This window comes from Chelon labrosus (genome assembly GCF_963514085.1).
Source record: "Chelon labrosus genome assembly, chromosome: 6".
In the NCBI taxonomy this organism is placed as follows: Eukaryota; Metazoa; Chordata; class Actinopteri; order Mugiliformes; family Mugilidae; genus Chelon; species Chelon labrosus.
Genome location: NC_140342.1, coordinates 16,375,421 through 16,398,077, shown reverse-complemented (window position 1 = coordinate 16,398,077; position 22,657 = coordinate 16,375,421). Strand labels below are relative to the sequence as shown.

The 22,657-nt window shown below is 42.7% G+C and overlaps 1 protein-coding gene across 2 annotated transcripts in view; it reads right to left on the bottom strand.

The window, feature by feature from the left end:
* Positions 1 to 22,657, bottom strand: part of agap3 (ArfGAP with GTPase domain, ankyrin repeat and PH domain 3) — a 113,598-nt gene that overhangs the window by 15,058 nt on the left and 75,883 nt on the right. For both annotated transcript variants that reach the window (XM_084546541.1, XM_084546540.1), the window contains exons 12-14: positions 17,471 to 17,620; positions 11,361 to 11,516; positions 1 to 155 (exon numbers count right to left, since the gene is read on the bottom strand). In XM_084546541.1, coding sequence (XP_084402667.1) covers positions 1 to 155; positions 11,361 to 11,516; positions 17,471 to 17,620 — 461 coding nt within the window. The remainder of the gene's footprint in view (positions 156 to 11,360; positions 11,517 to 17,470; positions 17,621 to 22,657) is intronic.

Below are 22,657 nucleotides of genomic sequence, written 5' to 3'. Positions count from 1 at the left end.
CTTGTTCTTTATGCTCTCGCAGGACTGCAGGCTGGCGAAGATCTGGCTCTCTATGGCTTGGACCCACAGCTCCCTCTCCTCGTATGTGGACGCTTCAAAGTTCCAGGTCTGACTCGTCAACGACACGATGATGAACTCAAAGGAATCCTCTTGCTCTGGAAAACAAAAAGAAACCGCGACTTAGGACTTAGTCCAGAAAAGAAGGGGGTTATCTTGTTTCACAGAAGGGACTGCACAGGTTTTGGTGCATCCATTGGCTTCACATCTGTAAAGAGGAAAATCAGCACCCGTCACCAGACTGAGCAGCACGCCAGTTTGAGCAACACTCATGTTGATTGTCCAATATGACTCTTCAAGTTAGCGGCACAGTTTAGTGACAGAGGCCCATCCATGCACAAATTCACTGCAGAACGGACTTTAACTCAGCCCACTGAAATTAGTTCTGGCACTGTCTGGAAATCTCTGACAAATGCATTTTTAGCCTCTGGACACAGACGACGGAAACTTCCAGCTAGCAACACAAATATTTCACGGCCAACACGGCCATTTTTAATGAAGCTTGTCACTGGGTTTTATCATTTACAGCCACGTAAGTCTGATGTTTTAAAACACAGATCTGATTTAAGTGTACTTAATGGTGATAACCCCTAACCCCTAAACCCCTAACCCTAACCCAGACATACAGACAGATAAGACAAAAGGTATGAATGAAAGAGAAAACATGCAACAAAGGTCCCAAGCTAGACAACTACAGTTATCTATCAACTCATTCAAAAGAGTCAAACAAAAATATGCAGCTTTGTGGGGTGCAAATGGAGACAAAGATGTAACTGTGCGAGTACAAAATACGGAAAATATGATATTACTACATCCCCAGACAAATGCAGAAATACAAATGAATCCGAAGGGTATTACAAACTGGTGCAGACAAAACATCACCGTCAAAAGTTGTGACATAGTCAGTCTGGTTGACAACGAAAATGTCTCAACTTCACTCCTAAAACAGGCCCCGTATTATGCAGGTTAACGGTTATGATTGGCTCGCCGTCACGGGCCACATGAACAATATTCTGTCAGAGCAAATGAAATGAGCTCAGATTCATCTGGTGCTACCTGCAAACACAGGTGCACACAGTCAATATGTGAGTTTGCTAAATGCTTTCTGCACAGTCTGTGCTTTGGCTTTTTGTAGGTGCTAGACAAGGTCTGCATGGAAGTGTCATGAGTGCTACAGGGCAGTGACTTGACTATGTATCCTGGAGTTGCTACCTGCACTCTCGCCACCAATGAATCACTGCTTCCTCTCACCACAACCAGCTGCTGCTATTGTCCAATTCACTGGAGTGCCACCCTTTCTGTAGAGCCTACTTTATATACAAATAATCAAGCTTCCCTGGGTACGAAATCTGTGTTCATCATTGCATTTGAGTTCTTGGTCTAAATAAGTTACATTGCATGAACACTAAATGATGCTTCATTAGCGGCGGTAAGAAAGACAGAGAGAGAGTTCTGTTTAGACATCAGCGTGTGACAAATTAACTCATTTGACACTCACTTGCAACTTTTCTGGCAAGACCTACTTTTGTCAGCTTTGGTCTCAGCCCCACTTACTGCGGCAATCCCGGAGAAACATAATTTGGGCTACGTGACCGCTCACATGAGCCGGAATAGCTTTTGATAAGACTTAAAGAACTGCTGCATCGTCTCATGCGGGTCATACGTGACCACGGCAGAATCTCTCGTGCCGTTTAAAGTGCACGGCATTTACTTTTCCCTTCCACTGTATTCAAACCTTAAACTGTAACGGTGATTGCTGAGATTATTATTTTGGATGTCTCGGCACACAACATTAGGGATCTGTTTTGGGTGAATGTGACTTAATTTGAATCGTTATTTCCCTCGTAATGATGTTAGAACACAATAATCTTACAATAGAAGATTTATAGTCTTGGTACACTGAAACAGGTAAGATTATAGTTGCAGAAACCAAATGCTTTGTATATTTTGTAAATTATACAAACTGCTATTGATTCCACATCTTAGTCTGAACTAACCCCATTAGTTTAACATTTCTTCTTACAACTAAAAAGACCTTATCTTATCCCCTTTTAATAATCCTTCATCCTTAAATCTCTAAATGGTATCGCTCCGTCGATATACTGCGAAGGCTTCAAACGTAGTGAATCGGCGCCTTTTTTTCCACATCCATTCTTCGTGTTTAACTAAGATTTATGAAAATGTCACCTGTCGTCTTCAGAGGAGAGGCCTGACACGACATATGTTCCAACACATGCTGCAATGCCTCCGCTGTTCAGAAGCAATTCATTAACTGCGTACTGTACAATGTGGCTCGTGTAACGTCTCTGGTCTCTGCACATGCTCCAGCTCATAGCCAAATGATTTGTAATTACCTAATTATGTCTATGCAAATAGTCATCTCATTTGCATAAACCATGTTTTGAGGACTGGAGGCAAATAGACACAAGAGGGATGTTTTTTTTTTTCCTTTCTCTTTTTTGTCTGTGATCCACAACGTCCTGAAAATAGTTCTGCTGATGAGCTACTCGTGTTTATTGCCCAAGGTGTTGATGCCATTTATCATTAAAAGAAGTTTTCATTCCCCTAATTACATTCTGACTTCTACTACGATCCATTCTGACATTTGACGCGCACGGAGATGTTCACTATTAAACCAGCTCCGTGTGAGTTGTGAAATTGCAGCAGTCTCATGATGTTAAGACCGTAACGCCAATCATTTAATCAAAGAAATTACTACACTTTATATTTATAATCAATTCACCCTCCTTGCTGCGAGACACGGCCCTGTGCTGTTAAATGACAGATGTCTGATGGACGCCACTAATGTAGCAATACCCTGCGCCGCGGCGGAGGCCCATCTCTTCAGGGGGAAAGCAATAATCCAATTAGCTCGACACCGACTTCAATTATCTGATTTAGTTTGTGGAATCGACTCCAGGTCACAGAGAATCAATAAAGACTTGGAAGCCTCTTTATTTAGACTCGCTGAGAAAAAGTCTGTATGTGGGTGTGACATTTTAAAGCACGGATGAGATCACGATATAAACATTTGACAACTACGGTGAAAGCGCAAGAAACAAATATTAAAAGCAAACAAATGTGAGTCGCTCTACGCACAATAGAAATCAATTTTTTTCTTGTCCAATATAGCTTCAGGTACAGTAAGTAATGCATTTGATTATAATTTGTGATCCCGGTCTCAAATGTTGTTGTACTTGTGTTTTCATCTTTTTAAAAACCTGAACAAAGCTAATTATTCTGTTGGCTGCCCAGGCAATAAATTGGAGGCATTAAAACACTTTCATTATGGAGATTAAAAAAGCAACGGATGGCTGGCTTCTTAAACTGATGAGTGTACAAGGGAAAACAAATCCAATTCTCCATGCATAGTAATGCACACGTGAAACATACTACAGCCAGCGAAGAAACACTGGCGCATGTTGTGCAGGAAGCTTTTCCATGCGACGCGTGTATTGTCATTGCACGCGGCTCCTTCGCCCTGGTTGCACTTACCAATGCCGCCAACAATGTGGCGGTCGGGCCCCGTGTAAGCACGACGCAGAGGTCAGACAGTAAATCTGAGCATGAACGATGTGTCAAAGGAATCGCTGCTATTTCACAAGAACCTGCCATGATGAGCTTGTAAAAGAGCCATTAGCGCTTGCGTTATTACTCAATTGTTGCAGCCGGCGCGTGGCCAGCAGAGGAGCGATCACCTCGTCACATTAACACAAGCATTAACCTCCTGACCATATCTATCTGCGAGTCCACGATCAACAAGTTCTTGCCAATTAGAAATAAATTAACAAAGCTCTGCCAGTGGGCGGACAGGCAAGAACACAATTTAAAGCCAACGGAGGCGCCAACTGTGAGGAACGAGCAAAATATGATTTTCCTTAATTAACATGGCATAATAAAAAGGAAATTAGAGCGTAATGGCCACGGAGCTACAAAGAGGAAGGAACAGATTAAGATACACATCTTGGTCCAACATTTACATGGATCATAAAACTGGTCGGGAGCCACTCAGTTACAGATGTTGTTCATCTGCTACTTGATGTTTTCTTGCAGCAACGCAACAGCACAGCAATTGTTCCTTTGAGATACAAAAATAAATGGCGAATGGTTAAAATTTTTCTTGGCTGCATTTGAGTGGTGGGGAGTATATTAATCGAGTAGTTAAGTGCAGCCTTTTAAAGGTGGTATTTGCATTTTCCACTTTGATCTACTTCAATGCATTGCAGGCTTATAGTAGTTTTGCAGGTTAAGATATATGATAATCTTATTAAACACGGTTTACTGTTCATATACTAAACTTGAAGCTTTGGGCTAAAGTGTAACGAGCATAAAGACTCAGATTAAGATATATATGTTCATCAGCAACATGATAACAAGTAGTTTCATCGAGATACAAAAATAGATGGTAAATAGCAGCAGCTAGGCAAAGTTCATTTACTTGAGTAGTTAAATAAAGCCTCTTGAAGGATTGGGATATTTCCAGTGTGTGTTTTTTTTTTGTACTTCTATCTCATTACACTACAGAAGGAAACAGCGCACTTTTAATTTCATTACGTACCGTATATATCTGAAAACTTTTAAAGAAAACGCTGTATTGTCTGCTACGTATTAAACGTATGGCTAATCATTTTTGGCTAACGACCTCTTGTTGCATCCCCGTCTCATTTTTCTTTTTTTAAGAGTAACTTGGCCATAAACTTCTCAGATCATTTCATTTAAATATAAGTAGTTTAAATAAAATAAACTGTCCAAGAGCCAAAGATCTAAATGCGTCACATTCCACAAAAAAAAAAAAAGAAAAGATAATTATACATACAACAGAATATTTCTTTACTATTAATGAGCTATGACCTCCTGGTAATTATCATTCGTCCCTATAGAGGGTGGGAATCACCGGACTAAACTATACGAAGCAGCAACTCAACCTTGTACAAGAGTAAAATACTGCGTTATGCATCAGTATTACGGATCTAATTACTTTGATACATTAGGTGCATTTAGATGATAATACTTGTTTACTGTATAGCATTTTGAATTAAAGATGAGTTTTAATAGATTTTTTTTTTTACATTGTTGCACTGTAATAATCACATATTCCAACTAAAGGATCTGACTGCTTCTTCCATCACTGACCAGCTCTCATTAAGGGTATTTGCTTGACCTGAAAATCAAACTGGAACCTGACAGAAAAGAGAGGGTGACCCGAGGATGGTGATTCTCTATCGCTGGCGCGTGAGCAGCAGATGCACCGCCGAGGACCTGTGGACCAGATTAGCACCTCGGGCGGTTTTCGGTGTTGAACCCAGATGTGCTGTCTGTAAGGTAGACTGCACCGCGGCTTCTGTTCTGCCTAAGCCTCTCAAAGATCTCCGGAGACCGGTGTGACGAACCCTTTGAAAGGACCAGCGATCAGCTCTTCACCTTGAGAACTCCTTATTTCACCCGTTTGCGTGACGCTTGACTGAAATGATGAGTGCGGAGGTACACAAGGTGAGCTATTGTTTTGGTGTGTGGGGTGCGTTGTGTTGTGTCGTATGCATGCATCAGGCAGTCACTTAAAGAAGTGCTTGCCGTTCCCGTGAATTAACGAGCAGTTGGGAAGAACAGGCCAAGGCGGTGCCATCTGTAAATGTCACAGGCACTGCTTGCTCATTTTACACATCATTAAAGCCAATATTCCTAACCTGTATCAGAGCAATCAGGAGCAGGCCATTACTGCGACAGGGCCCCAGGGGAACCACGACCAAACTCAGAAAGAAAAGAGCAGCGAGAAAAGAGAGAGAGAGAGAGAGAGAGACAGAGAGAGAGAGAGAGAGATAGAGCACACTCTTTATCTCTCTGACACACACTTCTGCACACTTTTACATGCGCACGCACAAACAAACAAGGAGCGCACCTTCCTTACGATAAACAAACACATGAAATCAGCACCAGCACCACCACCCTAATAGCTGGTGCATTTAACAACAGAGCAGAATGAAACAGGGCCAATTATACATGTATCTGTGGGCAGTGTGTATAGAGCCCAAATGAGAATCTTGTTATTCCTTTCCCTCCATACTGTGGCGCTCAGAAAGCTAAGCCATTACAAGAGTGGAGGCTCCAGGGACAGCTTTCGGAAATGAGAGCGAGTCGGGGAGTGACAAAACAAAGTATTGAGATAAACACCCACCATTAGCACAGGCAGTTAAACCTCCATTTCCTAATCCTCAGCTGGACTCCAGAGGATATTAACCCTTAGTTTACTAAGGTGCAGGACAATAGGGTACTGGATTGAGGTGGCTGGCTCCCGATGTAAACTTCACATTATTATTGATCGGCTGCTTTTCTTTCTCATCTAAACCTGGCGACTAGCGTAGTGTAGTGAAACACAGTCGAGGGCCGGATATTTGAGACTGATCTGATCAAGGTTTTAAAAATAAACAGACAAATGATGACTGAACAGTGTTGTGACGCAATTAAATCATCTCTCTGCCTTTAAGGCTGTTGTTTCAGAAGTCAAGGAGGCGTGTCGTCTGCACCTTGGAAATCACCGTTATCACTTTTAAGAATATGAAATGGCTATGAAGGAGAAGATCGTTTATTGTACAAATGGATTTATTTTTTTCTCTCTCTGCATTTAACCAATCTGTTTTCGTACGACACACACACACACACACACAGACGAGGTAGTGAGCAGTGGGCTGTGCAGTGGCTGGGGAGCGCCTTGCTTTAGGGCACTTTAGCCATGAATGGCACCTTGACTCCACCCACCAACATTTCTTCCTATCCGTCTAGGGATTCAAATCAGTCCCAGGCCCGCTTCTCAAACCACCATCATCTTATTCTTTCTTGCTTTGTTTTTAACATGTTCTTTTGTCATTGATCCCTGTGGATCCACATTATTCTGTACTTACGGTGAAGATAAACTAATTCGTTGTTCAGCTGCTTCTTATTCACACATTTACACAAACTTTTGCTTCATCCACGTTCAGGTTTTTAAAGTAAAACAATTTAACCAACAGTTTTATCCTTCCTCTTAAGCCAAAGAAGTCCACTCCTATTAGATGTACACATGAACATTATCATGATGCTCTTGTTGATCAGACTGGTGCAGATTTCCTCTTTCTCCCCTTTAACGGTGGCAGATACTGTTTTCCACTTTCTCCAAACATAAAAATGATCCCCGCATCCCCCTGGAACTGCTGAGGAAATCGAGCCAAGCGCTTTCAATCACTTTAAATTAAATTAATTCAAATGCAACATGAACCTACTTGATAATTTAAACCGATTATTCAATTTCTAGTCTTTTTTTCCTAGTCTAAATTTCTCCTAGTAAATTGCAATCTGTGAAATAAACTGAGCTGAACCAAGTCCTGCCCCGTCACAAACGAATTCTTTACGAAGCATGTGAGGTTATTACAGGTTTGATTACAGGATTTGGGGTCTTTTAGTGTCTGTTGTAGAGAAGGTTTCAGTAAAGAACAAAAAATTTGAAGGCCTTTGTCTTCTAATTAGGACTTCTTATTTTATATGTATGGAATTTGGCACCTGTACCTGGATTAAGAAAAGGTTGAGGTGGTTATCAATGACTGTAATATGGCGTTACCTGATTTAACCGGCTGCTTTGATAATTTTACCAAGGATTAAGTGCACAGCTAAGAAAGCTAAAACCTGCTTTTTTAGCCTATATGCATTTACCGACACACTTGAGTTCCCAAAGTGTGTTGCATTTGCTGTTAAATGTTCATCTTTGTTACGCACCATTGAAGTGAATGACAACTATCATTAAATCAATCTGATGTAGAAGAATAAATAAAAACGCGATGATTCTCAGGCAAATCTTCCTTGGCTATGATTCTCAAGCGGTTTTATGGATGATTATTTACAGCAGACGTCACTAGATGAGACCGAGTCGGGGCTGATTCTGGCACCTAACCCTAACTTTACATTGATTTTAGTTACAAATAAAATCTAAATACACTTAGACACAACTGTCCCTTTTCACCTTAACTGTCCTTCACCCCCCTGAAAACATACTGAATACAGCCCAACTTTGTGTGGATGGAAACTGCAGTAATAGCACCAACAAACAGATCAAATCATAAAAATCTCCCCAAATAAATTTTACCGAAACAATTAAAAGAAAAAAAAATGCTAAACATGTTGGGGTCCCATTAGTCTACTGTATACACGTGATGAGGCATAACATTATGACCACCTTCCTTATATTGTTTAGGTCTCCCTTGTGCCTCCAAAACAGTTGTGACTCATCAGAGAATAGACATGGGCCTTCTGAGGGTGTCCTGTGGTGTCTGGTAACAGGATGTTGTTAGTGGGGGTCTTTGGGTCCTATGGGTGGAGGGGAGGGGCCTCTGTGAATCATCCCACAGATACTTGATCAGTTTGGGATCTAGTGAATTTGGAGGCCAGGTCAACACCTTGTGCTGTTTTTCATGTTTTTTTTTTAGTTGTTCCTAAACTGTTTTTGTGTGTGTGTCTGTGTCAGGCTGCATCCTGCTGGGGATGGCTGCTGCCATCAAGGAGTGTCATTGCTATGGGGTGGGGGTGCCTGGTCTGGTCTAGGTGTGTGCTACATGTCTAAGTAACATCCACACGAATGTCAGGTCCAAAAGTTTCCCAGCAGAACACTGAATTGTCACAAGATGGTCAATGTTATTTACTTCTCCCGTCAGTGGTTTTAATGTTGTGGCTGATGGTGTATTAACTCATAGCTGATTTCTTATCTCATATTGTTTTTCTTGCATAAGGCAATAAATCTTAACCATGACATTCAAAAGTCATTTTTTTAAATTTTTGTTTCAATGTGCTTCCACACTAATTCAGCCTATTTCTATTATTTATTGTAATGTGTGAAGAATTTTGCTTAATTTGTCAAGGTATAAAAAGTAGAGCTTGAGCGACCCCGGTTTGATGTCATGACTGAAGACATCTTCTGAACGTTAAAACACTCAGGCCTTCAGGTTTCCTCCCTAACACCTGTGACCTTACTCAGAATTAACATCTTCCTCCATAAAACTGGAAGCATCACCAAGGAGCTCCTCATCACAATTTCCCTCCTCTCCTACACCTCCCTTTCTGCTCGGATTGGACAAGCTAAACCCCACAAAACAATGAGCATTTGATACACTTTCTTTAAAAGAGAAATACATTAATGATGCTCCCTGACAGTCTGCATTAATCAGAAGGGGGCTCCCCCTGAACACAACTCTTTATCGGCCATCGATTTTCCAGTGGGTTTATGGCGAGCGACACACCGAGAGAGCTCGTCGGCGGGCGGCTGCTGGGAAACACATTACGGGGCTGTCAGTTGTCTCGCCATGCATCCTGCATCATTCTTTAAGCACATGAGAAGTTCATTACGCCACACAGCTCTGACAGAGCATAGGATATTAAGGACTGTGTCCCTTCTGCATATCCTTGGTGGAAGTGTGGTAGAGTAGACAAAACGTTGATGAATTCAGACTTTATTTTTACATTTTTAGATATAATTTAGACGGCTTTAAATTGATTTGAGCTGATTGTGGTTTTAAAGTTCAAATTTCTATTTTAAAGTGGGCTTTACAAAGGGAAGATTAAGCCTATTTGAAAGTTTATTCCCGACTGCAGCCTGTTATTTAACTTTTTATAATCATAATAATGAACTTGAAGTTGTAAAATAAATCTAGATTTTGTCCTACTCCAGCAGCCGCGTAGAAGAGTCTTGATAAATACTGTAGCGCCGTATTAGAAAATGATGTTGCAGCAACAGTTTCTCCGGGCTCCCTTGTTCATCCTACACGTCCCATGTTGACCAAAATGATTTCTCACCTTAAGACGCTCGCGCTGTTTTGATTTATGACGCTTCACAACTACTAAAATTCAATTTCAGCCCGCATTGCATGCCTCTGATTGCCCCGTAAATGAGATAAACTGATAGCAATTTATTCAAGGATCCCACCTTTCCTCTCCTACTTTACTCTCCCCCTCCCTTTCCTCTCGTTCTCTCTCTCTCTCTCTCCTGTTCTTTTCAACGGGAGACACAGCTCACGCCCCAGACTTGGGTGAATCCAATATTTAAGGGATACGTCTGTATTCCAGAGCGTTCAGCAGAACAGACAAGCTGATGCTAATAGAAAACCTTGCAGAGAAATATGAGAGAGATAGAAAACAATGTGCATGTTTGATGATGTGAGAAACATTCAGAATCTGCCTCTTCTGGTCTGACTACTCTTAGACTTCCTCCTCGGGAAGTCCAGGAGTAAACGTACGTGGGAATGCTTATTGATGAGATTTGAAGACGTCAAATAAAACTGATACGCAGTCAGAATACAAACGAGGATGCAGGATCAGATGTGAAGTGCTCGGGCCGAACACGGCTGCTACTACAACCGATGCTGATGTCACCACATACGACTCCAACAACAAAAAGAGCACCACTCATCTCCTACCACTTATCTCCAGCGATGCTGATGATGTTCCCTCCACACAACAATGTGGTCAACAGACCCATTCAGACTTTAAAGAGGAGCTGTCAGAGACCGTGATAAAAAAGTATAATGATTATAAATGCTAAGCCCCATTTAGGAGGCGTCAATGCCATTGTTGTTGTTATCCAGCGTATCAATCTTGTTGATTGATCATCCCGCTCGGGTGACATCAGTTTTATGGCCTCTGAAATGCGTCTCAGTGTTTTCACAATGCCATCCAATTAGGGTACTCCATTCATCATTGGGCTGAAGAATCATTATTAATTGGGTGGAGAGGCGACTGCCACTCCCCTGCTGAGAAGGGCCACATTCACTATTCATACAAGAGTAAAATAAAAAAAAATTAAATAAAAAAAAAGGAGGGCTGTGAGGGTGAACCGAGCAGGGGGCCACATGGAGACAGAGAACTACACACCTTCATGTACCCCATAGCCATTCAGTCCGAATACAGAAGATTACATGCTCTTTGACTGTCGCTGAATAAGTGAGGGTCAACTTTACGACTACGGTATTTAAAAAAAAAATAAGTAAATAAATTATTCCACTTCTCCAAGGGCATCCTGAGGTCAGTGGTTAAAATCTGACCCACCTATCTCTGTGTACGTGTACAGACTGATCATGAGTGTACATTCAATTTTACATACTGAAGTCTTCAGTGTGCAAACTCTATATTTTGTACTTGCTTTAGAAACATAAAGTCTACAACAGCAGGTGAACGTTGTACCGTTTAGGTCCCCGCGCAGCACAGCGGACAGTTTCTTTTTAGAACTTTTTATCATTTCAAAACTAATGTGGCGTCGTCATTTACTTATTTTATTTTATTTTCCGCCATACCTTCATTGCCTGCAGATAAACCGTCCGGCTTCGTGATGCCCGTGCTCTTTTTCCGTCTGTGTTTCTTGCGGTTGGCGTGCGGCGAGGGAGGCGGCTCAAGTTTGGGACTGGTCGCGCTGCCCATGCTGGAATTCGCGGGATCGCTCATCCCATTGGCTGAAAAAAAAAAAACAGAGAGAAAACGGTCATTATGAAGAGTTTGGGTTTTGAACTGTATCCCTGCATTTTAATTTTCTGCTGTGATTAATCCTCACTCATTGAGAACAAAAACACACCACGAGAAAATACAGGTGGGACGCTTCACAAATCTCTCTTCATTAACTCCACACATACTTTAAATGCACCTGTCTTGTCATTACTAGAAAATTGTAGAGTAAGCTTCATTTAGCTAGTAGTTAGCCATGGAGACATACATTTCTCTTAGAGGAAATGTGCAATCAAAAAAATAGTATGATGGGAAATAGTATATTCTTACTTTATAACTATCTATGGGGGAAATTTGAAAACGTGAAAAGGTGATCTAGGTCATGTTTTTTTTCGGTACGATGAGATTAAGAACTGCAGAAAAAGGACGTAAAGTGTCCAGTTTAAGAATTAAAAATAACTTGATGAGCCAGAATTTGCTCTGTGGGATCACGTCGGCTCGTAAATTGCGCAAATTATTCTCCCAGTTATTGCATTAACTGCTCGCAAGCTGCAGCTGAGAGTCCTGTTGAGCGCCGAGAAAACAACGTGAAAACAAAATGCAGCCCGTAAGCAGAGTGTAAAACGGAGATTGGCCTGAAATATGTTTAACTTCTTCCTTTAAACAGACACGAAAAGCGAGGAAATGCGTGTATGAATCCCTGGTATTAATGAATGAACGACATTATTAAAGCTTTGTGGAAAGTAAAGGCAGACTTGTCACAGTCTAATAATGTGTCCGCAGTCGGAAGAGTTGAAAATGACTTTGAGTGCTCCAAAAGTAACTGTGCAAGTCTGGTTTTAGACGGTGTGAAGGACAGGTATGGGGCCATCAGTGAACAAATGGTTACCTAAGTTAGCCCGCGGCAAAGCTCTCTATATGACTGTCTGAGAGTGACAGGGGGCTAAGAGCCGGCTTTGTTTCTTGTAAGTGATTTTATAAATGTGATATTAACCTGTGCTACCGTTGGGCAAAGGGATAGGAGGGATGGGACGATCGGAGGGGGTTGTCAGTTTGCCATCTTTCTGATTTCCTGACATTTGACATCACTTTCCCTTCTTTCCCCCTCCGGATGCCATTATGAATCTGGGAGCGGGGGCCAGGGGCCTGGGGGAAGCAGGGAGGGAGGGAGGGAGGGCCAGAAGATGGGCCCCATATTGCTCTCTTCTTACCACCCTGTGTGGTGCTGGCAGCCTCCTCCATTGTCTCCCATCAAAAGCTCATTGTAGTGTGGCAAACTCCATTCATTTCCCTGTGCACCGTCCCAGCCCCAGGGGTGGAGTGCAGGAGGACAAGGGGCTCAGGGATTATTGCTGTTGTCGTTGCCAGTTGCACATGCTATAATGTGCGGCAGTGTGCCATTAGCCAGTGTACAACATTAGGCCTAATTCGGTCATTACCTTTAGGGAGATGGGGCTGTCTTGGAGGAGTAAGATGGGCTCAGCAGGGGATTGAAGATGCTTACATGGGGGGAGAGCAGATTCAGAGGGCCGGGGGATACGCCGTTTGAGTGTGGGCAAAATATAGGAGGCAACACCTGAGACACACATCATTATGTCTGTCCTCGACTTAGAGATTAATCTTGTGGAGAGTTAATGTATACAAACAAGGACGTCATTAGGAAACATGAACAAATCCATTACAACTAATTTGATGAAAAAAAGTCCATCCTTAAAAATCATATTTCAGCACAAACAGTTACTTGATAAATAATAGTATTGATTGTACGCCATCCTATTAATAAACACAACACTGGTGCGTGTGCTGGAGCACATATATCGGGCTCTCTGGTGTTTTGAATGGCAGCACGCAGCCACACATGTAGCAGCTCCTAGTCGAGGCGTCTGTTTCAATTTCCCTGCTCTCTTACAACAGCCCCCCTGAGACGAGTCATTAGCTGGCTCAGACAGCTGGGGGCACAGGGGTCCTCCATGTGCCCCCCCTCCCCCTCCTCCTCCTCCCACCCTCTGCTTCCTCCTCCCTCTCCATACCAACGTCTGTCCCGCCAGCACAGCTCCGTATGGCGGGTGGAAGGCTTGAGCTCCAACCTGCCTCCGACGTGACAGCCAGCATTTGTTTAATGTCGCTTGAGGTTAAAGGGGAGGGCTGCCCCTCGGGGGCCCCAACCGTGTCATAAACACCTCTAATTATCAATTTCTGCCCCTAATGTTGTGGAAAATGACCTCGGCCCTGCTCATTCTACACCTGAAACATATACGGGGTGATGCACCTTCCTTTGTTTGCACCCATTAGGCTTTAACGCAAGTCTGTGACGTAAAGTGTACAAGCAGGAAACGGATCCGACACCAGTACGTGTCACTGAGCAACAATGTCAGTGCACCTAATGGATTTATATAAAGTCTCTCGCCTTGAAGTGGTTCGGCTCCAACCTATGCGGGAGAGGCAAATTAAATTTCTTAAGTTGAGAATTATGAAGTTGAAACTGGACTGATTCTGCAAGCAGAGAATTCACTGTGGTGTTATTAGCGAGCTGTTAGTGTGTATGAGGGCCATCAGGACCAAGCTGGGTAATGAAGCACACTGGGGACCAGAAGTCTCTTTACCACTCAGCTCAGATCACCTGGGCAGCAGAATAGGTATCAGCCTAACCTGTGATTACAGTGTATTACACTCCCACCACGGAGATGACAGTTTAAACATGCTTCAGGTTGAAGGCTGTGGGTGAGACAAAGAGGGCGCTGCTAACAGCTTTCTGCCTTTACCAATGCCACATTGAGAATGAATGGGAATGAAAATGGGTAAGAGAGCGAGCGGCGGGGGGGGGTGGCGGTGAAGAGAGCAGGGGAAGGGGGGGAGTCATTTCATTGTTATTCAAGAGGCTCCGGGTAAGGAGCACTATGATTCCGCCAGGCCCCTTGACATGGCAGCCCTGCCTGTCCTCAATCAAAGCCAACGGCTGCAATTAATGGCAAAAATTAGAAACAATCACCGCCTCCCCCTTATTATCCTCAATTAGAGCGTACTAATCAAGGCCTGATCGCGCTCTGCTGCTCTCTCCAAACTAAATGTCAAACTTCATTACGGCCCCGGCGTAGAAATCAAACGCCCCACATGCTATCACCCTCGCATCAGGAGGCCAAGGTATGAAACACAGTGCCACGGGGAAAAGGCTATCTGTGCATTAAGTACCTGTGTGCTGATGTGCAAACGTAGACGGAGAAAAAAAAAAAAGCACTCGCATATAAATAAATTACCGCAGATCAGAAGTGAGCAGCAATATTAAATTCTCAGAGATGAAAAAGTGAGTTGTGCAAACTTCACACTGATATATATTTAACATAAAAATAATTAGTGTGACAATTAGCGCGGCGTTATTTACAGACTACAAGGATAGGTTTTTTTACTCATAAGGTACAAAGTAAAAACAGTCCTCTTCAAACAGGGCTGCAACCAGTAATGATTTTGTTATCATTAATGAGTGCACTAATTAATTGACAAATTGTTTTTATACATAAAGTGTGAGAAAATACTAAAGAAATGTGAATTATAATTTCCCAAAGACGACATTTCATGAGTTTCACCCGGCCAATCCTTCAAAAATATTAAATTAATTCATATTAACAACAAAGTCAAATGTAAAAATATTTGCTTAGAAATTAATCATTGACTATAATCAAAATAATTTCCAATTAATTTCTTGATGAAATTAACGATAATTTGACAAAACTCCAAAGTTAATTCTGAAGTTGGGATTAATCTCGTACTGGGACGCTGAGGCATAATTTCAATAATTTAATCTTTTTTTTTTTACATTTAGAAAAAAAAAAATAACGTGCAACTAATTATGAAATCAGCAGTGAACTCTGACCTGCAGCAAATCTTTAGACATTCACTCACACCTTGACCACGTCTTAAGTTACCGTCATCAGCGAGCCTTTTCGCTTCTCTCAGATGAGCGTTTGAGCCCCTTGCTTTTAATTCAGGCTCCAAGATTGAGGTGTACGGAGGAGAGCGGGATCTAAAAAAGCATCCGCCGCATTAAGGATGGGTGTCTTTATGAATGCAAGCCATGGGAAAAAAAAAATTGGGCCCGGGATTTAATCAAAAAATCTGCGCTCAATATTCAAGAGATGTTGCTACCTCTGCTCCTGCCTTTGCTCAATGGGTTTACAAATGAGGACATTCTTTAAATAATATGGAAATGGTTACCTAAGATGCATTCATTCGCCTGTGAATCATCAATCTGCTGTTTTTGCATCTCAGAATCACATTTTATGTTAACCTGCAACCTTCACCAAGGATAATGGAGTGATTGGGCTTGGTTCAAGTCAATTCAAATGGCAAAACATGAGCACCCTTCACCGCGGAACACCCTCTATTGATTATTGAAGACACATTAAGATGAAAAATAAGAGGGCTGCATTTCAATCAAGTTCGTGTTTTCTGATGGGGAAGTCGCACCTTGACGCTGCACATGTATTTTAGCTTCAGTCCTTAATTGTGAGGAGACGTAAAAACAAGAGATTCAGCCAAAAGTTTTCGAGCCGCAAAGCTTTCAATGTACATTACAACCCGTTAACTGTCTGCACCGACTATGCACTGATTACTTCTCGACTTGCAACGCAATCTATCATTTGACACAACTGTTTTCTACTATTATTTTCAGCTCATTTGCCACATTCGAGCTCATTTGTGGTTACCTTAAGAAGTAGCATGGAAATAATTGAAGGAAATAGAATAATGGAGCAAATTGTGGATCTGGTTTACTTGAAGACTGGATGCTGGTTAATGAGCTATGTTAATATAGAGGGCTTTTCAGTTTACCAAACATGAAGATAGGAAATTCTAGCCTGCTCGTTTCCGCATCGCAATGTTTAGGAAGTCCTATTTGTCCTCTGCAGTTCGGCCGTTCACAAACATCCGCTATGAAGCCTCTCCCCCCCCTCCTCCCCCTTCCCGTACACACATTATAATACAGACGCAAACACGCTCTGTGGAAAAACCTCACATACAAACAGCCCCACAGTAAAAAAAATAGAAAAAAAAAAAAAAAATCAGCGAGAACACATACACAACACACGCACACATTTGCGCTCATTTATTTGAGGACCCCACGAATCTAAGTAATTCTGCTTTGGGCATGCTGCTGATGGGAGACAGGGGTAGGGGGTGATGGAAGTGCCTGCGTCCAGGCAGAATTGATCGTTTGGCAGCTCCAAATGAGAGACAGGCTTGTCTGCGGAACCACGAGGGCCGTGCAGTTGGACTCCAGCAGCGCTCGTAAAGTGCGCTCTTTAAACTGCCGGGGCCCCTGGGAGCCCATGGGGAGGGGGGGAGCCGCCGCCGTGCTAATGAGAACTACCAGAGTGCAAACATGCATGGAAATGACTGTTATTCTGTTGATGTGCATTTAAGTGCTTTTTTACTGCCAACCACAAAGAGAGGGAAATAACTGGTGATGAATGGTACCCCCGAAAAGCATTCATTTTCCTCTTCGGAAGAAAAGAGAGGAAAACAGAGGAGGGGGGGCGGAGAGTAAGATGGAAGGTAAAGACAGGACGGTTGGAGGGGAGGGTGGTGGTGGCGGGGGGTGGGGGGGCAGACATGGCGAATATATTATCTGACTTCACTCTAGTACGGTGACAAGGCGCGATGTGACAAGGCGGGAGTAAGCGGAGATGCATCGATGGCAGAAAGTTAACCTTCGCTGTTCCTCTCCTCTGAACGCGCCGCTCCTATCAAGGAGCAGCAGCCAAAAAGGTCACAGCGATCACAGCTCTGATCACCTAATTATGAAAATGAGGCCGGTCCCACCTGTCTAAGAAACCCAAGAAACGGCATCTCCATCTACACACCGCACACCTCCAGATCAAATCCCCTCAGTTACGTTTCTTGGTCTTTGTTGCAATAATGTGTGTGAATTCTGACTGCACCACGCGTGGCGAGGGACAGGTGAAGGGCTTACGGGCTCCGCTGCTTGTACTGGTGTTGATGGCTTCATTCCACTGGTCGGCGCTGGACACGGAGAAGGAGCGCTGGTGCATGCCGTCTTTGCTGCCGCCGAACGCCGACCCGCCCGTCTGGAGGGACGTACTGCTGTTGGAGTGAGGAGCGCCTGGAAAATAAATCACAAGACACAAGAAAATTACCACTCATTTCCTGCGTTCTGTACAGCCGTTTAAATTCTTCATTTAGTCTTGCAAGATTGTTTTCTTCAAACTAAAAAAACAACCTCTCTAAAGAAGTGATAATTGAGTTTTTAGGTTAGTTTCTACATCGCTGCAGTGCTGCTGCCACTTTATTTGTGCACATTTCTCTGTCAAGCACCCCCCTCCCCTCCATCACACACACACACCAAACGCTTCTCCCTCCGCCTCTGCCTCTAATTAGCCCTTAATTAACAAGATACACTCTGAACGCTAATTATCTCGCCTCATCCCTCTGACTGCCACATCGATCTCCGCTGGCGTCAGCAGGCGTTCTCTCCCTAACTTCCAATCAGGCGAGCCACGGACGCCTGGCTCTCTTTACTAATTCATGGGCTAGGCTGCGCCATGTGGGGTCCTTCCCTCCTGTTCGCGAGCAGTTGTTACAAAGCTCCCTAACTACTCTGGAAAACTCATCGATACGCTTCCAGTCACGTGAGCGGAACCAGGAAAAGACATCAACCTGAACGACAATCCTTCATATGATGCGATAACTCGTGCAAATGCGTCCCAAAAAAATAAAACATCTGAAGCTCAGTTTAGATAATTATAAGATGGAACACTTATAAATTAAAGATTTATACCAGAAAGGATCATTTTCGCAGTATTTTCACTATAAAAATCGACTCAAAACTGCAAAACTACACTGTAAAAACAATTCAATTCAAATTAAACGAGGCAAACAGATATTGCTTCGGCACGAACAGGTTAAAACGTCAAACTTTCTGTTTTGAAAAACAGCTAATTTCCCTGATTTTCTCCACAACGCTTCCTCAGTCTTACAGGTACCACACATCAAGGCCTTTTATTCAATAATTAGAGAGAATACCAGTTTCTGATTGAGGTGACAATAACAGAAAATGTAGTGTGTGGCTCGTGTGTAAAGTAAACTAAGCGGCACGGGTGCTTGTTAGGATAATATGTCCTACTCATTATCTAGAGTAATAAGTGTATCAAATTCACATAATCATGTCTAATTAGTATCAGTAATTATCTTGTTGGGCCCAGGAATATTAATCTTCAGGTCCCAGAGGGGAGGGAGCTGAATCGCAGCAAGAATGGGAGAGAGAGCGAGGGAATCACGCTGAGGAGCACTGACTAAATTAGCATGCTGAAATCAGAGCAGAGGAGGGGGAGGCGGAGGACGGGGTGAGAGGCTTGGAGTGGGAGAATTGGAAAGAAAATGTAAAACTTTTCTTTTTCAAAAAGTGATGGATGAATGATACATAAAATAGGCTCACGACTTCTAGAGACATAAAATGTCTCATCATTACCGGATTAAAAAAAAAAAAAAAAAAAAAACTCATCTTCATTTCCAGGGAAAACATTAACAACATTACGCAGAGAAATGTTTAATCACGTCGCAGTTTAAACGTACTACAATAATCGCTGGAACCAAACCCTTTTCAAGCCGTTAAAGACTTAAACATTTTAATTCACAAAGTTCAACTCTGACGTGTTCAAAAAAAAAAATAAATAAAGAGAGGAGAGGAGAGAGGAAAAAAAAACATATTAGATAACTGGAAGGCAACTTCGATTGATATTTAAAATTCAACAATCATGTCTAATTGTCAAATTGGATGCTAATGATTAATGAATTATACATGGCTGTATCCATTAGTCCCCAGAGACCACTCCTGCATAAAGGGGAGGATAATGTAATTACAGTGGAGAAATAATCAGCTTGTGGCATTAAAAGAGCACACAGCTCCAGCCAGGCCCGGATTCAACCGCGGCAACTGCTGCAAAGTCCAAATGATCGGACTTTAAAACTGAACCGGCAACTTGAGCGACCCAGTGATTTCGGTGTCACATAATTTACTGTTCAAACAATGCATTTTCATGATAATAATAATAAAAAAAAACGTTTTATTTTGACGATTGCTTAAAATTCTGTGAATGAAATAAAATTAAATTCCCATTCGCTGCTGACGACTGTATGAAAAAACATTAATTTAGTATAAAACTGACTGAAATCTAGACCGTGGTGTTTATATTTACTCAATTACTGTGCTTAGCCACTATAAGGCTACTTCTACTTTATATCCAGCTCCAGTAATATTGCATTTTTTATTTAACTGCATTTACTTGCCAACAATAAAAGTCTTATCGCACATTTATGCATCAGTAATAATAATCTAAACATACAATAATTAATATTTAGGCAGCATTTGTTTAACTTTTTCATGACGATACATGCGTATTTCAGGTTTCTGATGTTCGCGTGAGGAATATTTGGACTAGTAACGGAGTATTTTTACATCGTTACTACATTTAGTTGACTAAAATCTGAGAATGCTTTTACTTTATCATAGAAAACATTAGCACCAACTAAATAAATGAACTCTTTAAAGTACAAAGCCCCACCGCGGACCGTATTGTCATGTGTATAAAGAGATAACAAAAGCCATATAGCGGCGTACTGCAGGCTATACAGGGCCGGGGTGTTAAGTAGAGGCGATGGATTAGCGGGGAGCAGCGCTGCCTTGCCTCTCATTTCTCTTTAGGCCGGGGCCGTCAGTGGGCTGATGAGCCGTGACGAGGCCTGACCCCTCCGTGGAGTTGTTGCCATTATGTACAAGTAGTGAGATAATGAAGCATTCATGCTAATGTGGGCCGGGCAACACATCATCTGAGGCTGTGTAATCCACCGCCACCACCATCATCACGACCAACGCCCCAAATGCCCCCCCCCCACCGCCTCCACCTCTAATACTGCGTCTGCCAGTCGCATCACAAGTCACTCAAACGTTTTATACTGTAGTTTTACAAACTGTATGTAACGACCCAACGATACGGTGTTATTCCCTCGGTTCTAAGTGGAAATTTTACAGTTTTATCTTTACTTTTTTCTCCTTTGAGCTCCTCAGTGTCATCTTGAGTTGACGCTTTCAGACATTTGCAGCTCAAAACTGCAGACGAGGACGTATTTCTAAACACAAAACCAATGTTTTAACTGTAGCAGTGGCTCCCAACCTCTAGTATTTGTACCCCAACGGGCCCTGAAATGTCTTTAGTCAAACAATATTCACTTGTATGCAATTATTAGTGTTGGAAAACGGTGTAAAATCAATTCTAAAGGACACGCTTGGTTGATAAAAGGCTTCCTTAGCTCACACATCTGGGACGAGGGAGTCAGACTAAGAAGGCTGAGCATCTTTAGTACTAACAGGCCTGACATCGGTTTATATTTCTTCGATATGATCTGAACACAAACTGTGCTGAAGACTCAGGAGAGGACAAAACGCTCTCCTGAAATCTTCTCCTCTTCTTTATGGAGAGAGCGTCTCCCTCTCTCTCCCACAGGATTGATTAAAAGTGACTGGGCCCATTAATACTTTGATGCAATGTATCTGTCGCCGGTGACACGGCGGGACGCACGTTAACAGGGAGGATCATATTTAAAACGGTTCCGCTCAGCACCCAGCAAAGGAATTAAACCTGGCCGCTCGGCAGAAAACTCCCGGGCGCATGCGTCCTCACATTTACTCTCTGTCTTCTCAAACCTCTCTTCATCTTCCCATCTCCCCCATCCACTCCGCCCCTTCTTCCCTCCGTCGCTATCCCTCTTCTCCCAGTGATTATAAAGGTCTTTAGATCTAAGGAATGAATGAATTATCAAAGGCAAAGACAAGGCTTGTGATTTGGACGCCGTGAATGAAAAATTACCCCTTTGTTCCCTTCATCAATTGCATGTCTAATGAAATCAAAATCCCGATCGCATAATCAGAAGAGGGTCCTCCACCCAGAGAGAGACCTGATGTGATTTGTAACCTTTCTTTTCCTAAGTGGAGATTAAGGCAAATCTTCCGCACATTGTTCCCTGATGCAGAAATGGACGGCGACGGAAAATCTTGGGAATTTGTCATTGAGGAGTCTTTTTTCAGAGAAACGAGCATCGCGAAAAAACAGCATTGTTGTGTTAAAAGAAAGAAAAGAGGGAACTGAGGGAGAAAACAAAAACCCAGTTGGTGGCGTTTTCTCCAAAAACCTTCTCCGGCCTGTTTTTTTTTTTCCGTAGGCCTTTGTCTGCACTGATGACTCCCCTAGACCCGACGCTCAAGGTTAACAGTTTGTGGGACGACACAACCTCGATCTAACGCCCTGTGCTCTGTAAACTCCTACATCTCTCTCCTTTCGACTGATTAACCTACATACCAGAGGAAGCACCATCGCCATGCTTAACGGCAACCTGCCCGGACAGTCCTGACGCTCCCTGCCGACCCGTCTCTGGCACTGAACCCACTCTCAGCCTCTTAGCTGGAGCCTGAGCGATGGAAACACTGTGCCCATTTCACAGCTGATGAAGGACCCCGCCTCCCTCCGGGGATCACTTTGCTAATTAGTATTAATTACTCTTAATCCTAACCCCTAAATCCAATCACTGCCTTCCCCTCTATACGCCTGCCAGAGTCTGAGCAGCCTCTCGTGGCTCGGCTTGCCGGGAGAAGAGCTCTATTTTTAAACCTGAAGGTGGAGAAACCCTTGCTGTGATGGTCAGGATCAAACTGTTTTTTTTGTTGTTGTTGCTGTGACGCCCTCCCCAACATGAAAAATATCTAGGTCAGTGTCACAGTGACTGAACGTACCAGGATGAACAAACATGCGCGCCTGAAACATGGGGAAGATGTTTAAATACAAATTTAAGCTCCCTCAAGGAATCCAGAGAATTAATAGATTTGTCATAGACGCTCATTAAGTCATCATTGTGCATACAAGGAGGCAGCTAATTTGCATGAATCAAACATACAGAATGTAGATAATTAACCTGTTGGGAGCCATTTTTATGATTAATCAGAGGACAGTGTGGAATTAGCACAGCAATAAGCGACTCATTAGCATTTTATGTACATTACCTGTGATTATTGTATGTCTTTCACATTTAACATCCACGTCAACACGTTTAAATAAGCGATCATAATCATTATGTTGTACTAACTAACGTC